This window comes from Bos indicus x Bos taurus, chromosome 15 (assembly GCF_003369695.1).
Source record: "Bos indicus x Bos taurus breed Angus x Brahman F1 hybrid chromosome 15, Bos_hybrid_MaternalHap_v2.0, whole genome shotgun sequence".
Lineage (NCBI taxonomy): Eukaryota > Metazoa > Chordata > Mammalia > Artiodactyla > Bovidae > Bos > Bos indicus x Bos taurus.
In genome coordinates this window covers 35,128,804-35,136,428 of record NC_040090.1, presented here as the reverse complement: position 1 = coordinate 35,136,428, position 7,625 = coordinate 35,128,804, and the positions used below count along the sequence as shown (strand labels likewise).

Below are 7,625 nucleotides of genomic sequence, written 5' to 3'. Positions count from 1 at the left end.
GACTTTTGTGCAAACACAATCAAGTCAGAAAAGAGGATAAAGTACAGCACTGTCCAATAGGAATTCCTGCAGTGATGTTAAATGTTCTAAATCTCTGTTGTTAATATAGTAACCACTAGCCACACATGGCTATTGAGCACCTGATACTTAGCTAGTGCAACCAAGGAACTGAATTTTTAAATTATATTCAATTCTAATAAATTGAAATGAAGATTTAAATAGTCACATGTGTGAGAAGCACCTAATAGGGTTTTTTTTAAATTTTATTTTATTTTTAAACTTTACATAATTGTATTAGTTTTGCCAAATATCAAAATGAATCCGCCACAGGTATACATGTGTTCCCCATTCTGAACCCTCCTCCCTCCTCCCTCCCCATACCATCCCTCTGGGTCGTCCCAGTGCACTAGGTTTTTATATGCCATTGCATAGTAGTTTTGATGAAAGCAAAAGTTTAACTTGATACAAATATGAATGTTTCTTTCTCAAAATGGTGTATAGCAACTTTTCAATATTTATATACAATAAAATTTATTGGTTTTGGTATATAGTTCTATTAAGTTTTCACAAATGCATAGCCATGCAACCACCACTGATACCTAGATACAGAAAAATTATATCACTCTCTCAAATTATCTTATGCTGCCCCTTTAGTCAACCCCTCTATCTATGCCCAACCCTGAGAAGCTCTAATTTGTTTCCATGCATATAATTCTTGTTTTTCCAGAATGCCATGGGCCCTTCAGCACATAATCTTCCACATCTGGCTTCATAGTGTAATGCATTTGAGATTCACTCATGTTGTTGTGGGTCTTTGTAGTTTATTTCTCTTTATTGCTGACTAGTATTCCATTGCATGCCAATCTTTAACAACTTATTTAAGAAAAATTCTCAGATTGTTTTTGCTCCATTGCAAACATGCTGACATATATTGTTGAATATAGGATATGTCTTCTTTTGTCTTTAGTGTTTATTTATATGTTCTGTAAATATATTCATAAAATAGTGTAGGCATATACAATGGGTTGGAAGCAGGAGAGAAATATATTAAAAATAAAATAGCAAGTAAAAAGTATGATGAATTCAGTGAGCTAGAATAATAGGGAACTCTGTATAAATTTTTGATATAAATTTCAACTTTATTTCTGTCCAGAAGACTTTTCTGACATGCCCTTTATTATGTTAGAGTTTCTCACAGTATATATGCTCTAATTACCTAATAGCATTGTGTCCCTGCTATTCTACATACTTCATAAGAACCATACCATGAGAGACCCTTTTTATACTACATCTGTCTATCTCAAGTATGTAATTAATATAGTTCATAAGATATGTCCTTTGTGAATTAATGAATGAGTGAAAACTCTATTTTATTAAGATTGATTTCATGCTGCCTAACTTCTCTGTCTCATTTAATTTTAGTAACTCTCATTTGAAATTTCCAGTCACTCATTTTTGCTGAGAAGAGCCAGTGGGAAAGGATGGTATTTACATAGAAATCTAAACATTACTTGCTGTATAAACAGTTTATGCTATAACTTAATCTCTCTAGATATACATTGGGATGGTATCTCCATCTTTGCCCAGTGCATCTGGCTATGATATAATGAGACATGGTTGGAAAAATGTTTCAAGAAGGATTAAAAAGTCAAGAATGATTAGATATGGTGCACACATGCTAAGTCGCTTCAGTTGTGTCTCACTCTTAGGGACCCTATGGACTGTAGCCCACAAGGCTCCACTGTCCATGGATTGTCCAGGCAACAAGTGGGTTGCCAAGCCCTCCTACAGGGCACCTTCCTGACTCAAGGATCGAACCCATGTCTCTTAAGTATCCTCCATTGTCACGTGGGTTCTTTACCACTAGCACCACCTGGGAAGCCCGTTAGATATGGTAAGATTTATTAATTTACTGCCTACTATGGAGAGACAGATTCTTGTCAAAATTAGGCTAAAATGAACTATAAGCACATAGTTGAGAATCAAGCAATCTATAGAATGGATAGAACAAGAACCATGTATTACAATCACATTTTCTGAAATGTCAGTGGAAGCGGTTGACCAGAGAAGACAGTATAACATATTGTTTAACAGCTTTAGAGTAAGATAGACATGGGTGAATACCGGTTCTGTAACTAGCTAGCTTTTATAGTTATTCAAAACCTCTTTGAGTTTCAATTTCATCAACTGTGGAATAATGAAGAATAATACTTGACCCATAAGCAAGATAATAAATAAATACAACAATGTGTTTCAAGTGTTAGCATTATTTTTGGCAAGTGTTATGAGCTCATCAAATGCTAGTTTAATTATGCCTAGAATGGTAGGTGGGCTGCAGATGTGATTCAGATAATAAGATGGCTTCTTAGAAAGGGATCCTGAGTAAGAGGAGGAACACAGGAATGACAAGGAGGACAACAAGATTTGTTAGAAAGAGTACACACTGGAGCTGAGAACATAGGGATTACTCTCTCTGCACTCTCCTGAGCCTGCTCTGACATCAGGGAGCATCCCGGGCTAAGAATCTGTAGCCTAAGGCAGGGTGAAGAGGAATGGTTGCAGTTTTCTGACCCAGGCAGGCAGATTTTGAAGACACCCATTACTGTCAGCCCCCAGGGCCAGGGCTTTGCTTACAGCCCCTGATATATGGAATTTGCCTGGGCCTGGGAGCAGGGTTGGAAGCGTGTCAGGGAGATGTGTCTGAGCTGTTGGAGAGAAACATAGTCTTATGGGCGCCATAACTCTTGATCCAACCAGTTCGTTCACCAGCCCTCTGTTGCCTGGTGACTCTACTAATCTTCCTATAAAGCCCCCACTATTGGGAGCTGGCTTAGTCCCTGCTCCCTGGTGGGACTTAAGAGAAGTTGGTGCTATACCCTGATGACTTGAGCAGGTAAGAATACATTAGTGGGTTGGAACAGAAGGGAAGGGATTAAAAAGTGAGAAATGCTAGGAGAAAGAGGGAAAGAGAAGATCAGTGAAGTGATGGAAACTATAAAATAAAGTAGGATGAAGAAACAGAGGGGTGTGATGGAGCCTTGAAGAAATTGCGACAGGAAAATGAAGGACATGAGGGAATGGGAGGAAGGAAGAGAAAAAGGGATAGAACTCATAACTCTCTGCCTGTGGTCATGATCATTTAGAAATCAGTCAACAATAATTAAAGATTTGTGTTATTCCATATCCTCATTTATGTAGCTGGCACTAAGAGAAGAAAATCAGGCATTTCCAAACCTCACACTCGAAAGGTTTAAGTGTGAGTTTAAGAAACTCACACTCGAGGCAAAAAAAAGGAGATGGTGCTTGCATATGTAACTTACCGATCGATATCAACCATACCTCATTATTGAGTCAAATGTAAGATCCAACCATAAAGTGGTACAGAGAAGTGGAGGCGAAGTTTCAGGTTAATATGGCCTGGGTCTGTCGTGACAGGGTTCCAGATTGTGGAAAGAATAGATTTCAGTGTCGAGAAATGAATGGAAAAAGGTGGGGATTGATCTATACTTTACTCATGCCAGTAAGCAGTGATGCTGTCCTTTGGATCACTACATTATTTAGTTGGGTGGATCTTATCCAAGTCATTGAATCTAGCTTTCTGTATGTGAATTGATAGATGTTACCTTCTGCCTGACCTGTCAGGTCGACAACTGGTGCTATAAAGCACTACCTACTCTTCTCGTTAGTAGGCAGTAGGGAGAAAATCTTGACAAAACTAGGCACTGAGCTTTGTCCTATAACTTGTTCCAGAGTGCATGGGCTTACGTGAGCTGGAGAGAAAGGCTTCTCCTTCCTCCATATCCCTATCCCATTGGAAACAATTTTTCCAGTAGCATCATGAACTGAAATGAATCTCCTTTCCTCCTAACCCCTCATATCATCCCATATTATCTTTTTATCCTTTATGAGGTATATTTCAAATAAGAGAAGATAATTGATGTCTGATTTTTGGTCATCTTTTGATAACATTCCCATTCTAAAACTCCTCTCTACATCCACGAGCACATGGAGGTATACACAATACAAATATATGTGGACATCCATGCATATTTTTATACTGATTGACTCCACAAATATTCTTTAAATAAGCCATAAAGACATTGTTCTGTGTTTTACTTATTTCTCATCTCTATAATTCCTCTAAGTCACATACTAGTATATAATAGAAACTGTTCTTTCATTTTTAAGGAAGAATATCACAGTGTTCAACTGTTTAACTTCTCTCATAAGCATGGTTTCTCGAATGGTCTATGGTTTAATAAAAATGGTTTAATGGATTTTGCAGTTAGTAAATTTGGCTTTGAATTTTGAATGTGTATGTACAATTTTACCTTGTCAGTTTTATTTCCTTTCTCTAAAATAGAAGAATAAACATCTGTATCAATTTTTCCTGGTATTATATAAAATTACATATAAATTGGCTAGCAAATGGTGACACATATAAAAGACTTTAATTCTTTTCCTTTTCTCTTAACTTACCCTCCTTCTTCTCCCAATCAATAAGAGGATAATTACTTTCCTTATGCTCCCCATATCTACGGAAACAATTTGCCCTCAAAACTTCCAGTCTCAATTTGTATTTCTCTCATCTAGTCTTTATCTACCTCTCTGTTATCTATCTATCCACCTGTTAATACATCTAATAAAAACTAGTTTATCTGAACTTTTATCACCATGCTTTGTCTCTGGAGAAAATATAAAGATGAACACATAAGTTTTATATCCAGAGAGCCAGAATTTTAGAGGAAGAAAGAAATGTGATCAACCAATAGAATACTAATGTAATAAAAAAGCATGTGTAAAGCACTGTTGAAAGACAGTCAGTAGATCGAGCCCCTTTATTGCAGAGAGATTCCAGGATGGTTATCACAGAAAAGGAATTCACTTTTAGTATCTTTGCTTATCAAATTGAAAAGAAGTTGTCACTACTCTTCCTGATTCTTTGTGTTTTATTCTCAATCAACTATAATATAACAATACGAAATATTATAGCAGAAAAAGCAATTAATTTTTTCCTTTGGTGTAACAAGTAATTTTATCTGTAACCATCTAGAGTAGATTGAAGGATGGGAAGAAAATAACCAGCAATCCCTCATTTATCTTTATAAAACAACTGGAAGGATCTGTTACTCACAAATTCTTTGTATCTATTCTGTCACTGGGGCAGAAAGCCTAGACTAGTGAAAAATAAGAGTAAGAATATTATGATTGGCTGTATCTACACAATGGTTAGGCTAGGAATATCATTCCTTTTTGTTTTTTCTTGATAACTAAATGTCCCAAGTGAAAAATTAAAATGAGCAATGACATTAGAGCTTATTGAAACAGTCCTAAATAGAATTGCAATGCTTGTCTTAAATATCAATTACAGATTCTGCCTCCCTTCTGACATCATCTGTGTGTGTGTGTGTGTGTATGTGTGTGTGTGTGCAGCTATTATTCTATGGGCTTTCTCACTCAGCGAACTACCTGATATTCCAGTTTATGATAGCACCTCATCCTGTCTGTCTCTGAGTGTCTCTCTTTAAGCTCTTAGTCCCTACTCCCATTCCATTAATGCTTTTTACAGTCATTCATTTCATTTTGTTGAGGGCCTCTCACATTTTTTTTATACAAGTATTTTGTCTAGCCTTACCCACTATCCCTAGATTAGGATTCTTGAAATCATGTATTCTAGAATATGATTTGAAATTTTTCACAGGATTCATTAGGGCAATCTACTCACAGTGAGTTGGTTACAAGTTACATGTTAGAGACCTATGGGAAGGAGTAGAAAGAAGTACTAAAGTGTAAGATTGGAGAAAAGGAAGACAAGGTCTTTTTATTTCAATAGACCAGGAATAGGATTCAGAGAAACAGAATTAGAGCACAGATGATGTGGAGTAGAGGAGAGAGGAATTAAGGAAGCTACTCCATTAAAGGAAAAGAAATAAAGAAGCTCTGATACCTAAAGGACATTTCTAATAGAGTCCACTAGGAAAGAATGGCTAATAACTCAGGTACAAGGATATTTCTGGATATAAAATCCTAGCTCATCTTCCAGCAAGAGCATTATGAAGTATGCTTTCACAGATGCCCTTAAGAAGTGCCCTTAAGCACTTCTCCATTATTTCTATAACAACTTATATAGCTTGGAGACTTTTTTTCTTGAGTGCACCACACAGCATGTGGGATCTTAGCTCCCCAACCAGGAATGGAACCCATTGTTCCTGCAGCAGAAGCTCATAGTCTTACCAGCTGGACCACCAGAGAAGTCCCAGCTTGGAGATTTAATACTAAGACCCAACAGTTGTAATCACAGTTGCTGTTTTGTTGGTGTGTGTGCATGTGTGTGACATGTCTATAAGTATTTCCTACTTCAAGTCAGGGCTGGTCTGGGCTATAGGGTGGGATGAACCTAGAGAGACTGATGGTTTTAATTGGGAGATGGTAGAGAAAGAAAAACAGGGCCAAGTCTGATAAGAAAAATTTAAGATACTGTAGAATTATGTGATAGGTATCATGATTAAATTAGAGGTTTTGAATACAGAGACAAGTGTAATTTGGGAAGAGTTTATAGAAGAGTTAGTGCTTGAAAAAGGATCAATATGACAGATACTATTATTGTTATCTCTTTTTTCAGGGCATGTCCTCAACCCACCATGATGATTTTCAATAATACCACATCCTCCCCTTCAACCTTCCTCCTCACTGCATTCCCTGGGCTGGAACTCGCTCATGTCTGGATCTCCATCCCTGTCTGCTGTCTCTACATCATTGCTCTCTTGGGAAATACTATGATCCTGTTTGTCATCTTTGTTAAGCAGCGTCTCCACAAGCCCATGTACTATTTCCTCTTTATGCTGTCAGCTGCTGATTTGTGTCTGACCATCACGACCCTCCCCACTGTGCTTGGGGTTCTCTGGTTTCATGCCCGGGAAATCAGCTTTAAAGCTTGCCTCATTCAAATGTTCTTTGTACATGCTTTCTCCTTCCTGGAGTCCTCAGTGCTGGCAATTATGGCTTTTGACCGCTTCATGGCTATCTGTAACCCACTGAAATATGCCACTGTCCTCAAAGACATGATGATCATAGTGATCGGACTATTCATTTGCATACGACAACTAATTTTCATCTTTCCCATGCTTCTAGCCTTGAAGACTGTATCTTTCCAGGAAAGAAAGGAGCTTTCCCATCCATTTTGTTACCACCCAGATATAATCAGAGATACATATTCCAACCCCTGGATCAACAGCTTTTTGGGCTTGTTTCTTCAGCTCTACATGACTGGTACTGACTTAATGTTCATTCTTGTCTCCTATGTCCTGATAATCCGTGCTGTCCTGAGCATCATGACCCCCAAGAAGCAAAAGAAAGCTCTCAACACTTGTGTGTGTCACATCTGTGCTGTCACTATTTTCTATGTGCCAATGATCAGCCTGTCCTTTACACATCGCCTCCTTAGCTCTACTCCGAGGGTGATCTGTAGTATTTTGGCCAATGTGTATTTGCTCTTACCACCTGTAGTGAACCCTATCATTTACAGCTTGAAGACCAGGACGATCCGCCAGGCTATGCTCCAGCTACTTCAAACTAAAGGTTCATGGAGCCGTAATGTGAGGGGTCTTAGAGGATCATGGGACTGA

At 37.9% G+C, this 7,625-nt stretch overlaps 1 protein-coding gene across 1 annotated transcript; it reads left to right on the top strand.

Annotated features, from left to right (window-relative positions):
- The first annotated feature begins 6,620 nt into the window (after positions 1-6,620).
- On the top strand, positions 6,621-7,625 carry LOC113905962 (olfactory receptor 51T1-like). Its single transcript, XM_027564001.1, has one exon. It carries the CDS (start codon positions 6,642-6,644, stop codon positions 7,623-7,625), a length of 984 nt encoding a protein of 327 aa, XP_027419802.1. The 5' UTR covers positions 6,621-6,641.

What these genes read in the sequence shown, in the direction of transcription:
- LOC113905962 (XM_027564001.1), top strand. Translation starts at nt 6,642, where the DNA reads ATGATGATTTTCAATAATACCACATCCTCCCCTTCAACCTTCCTCCTC.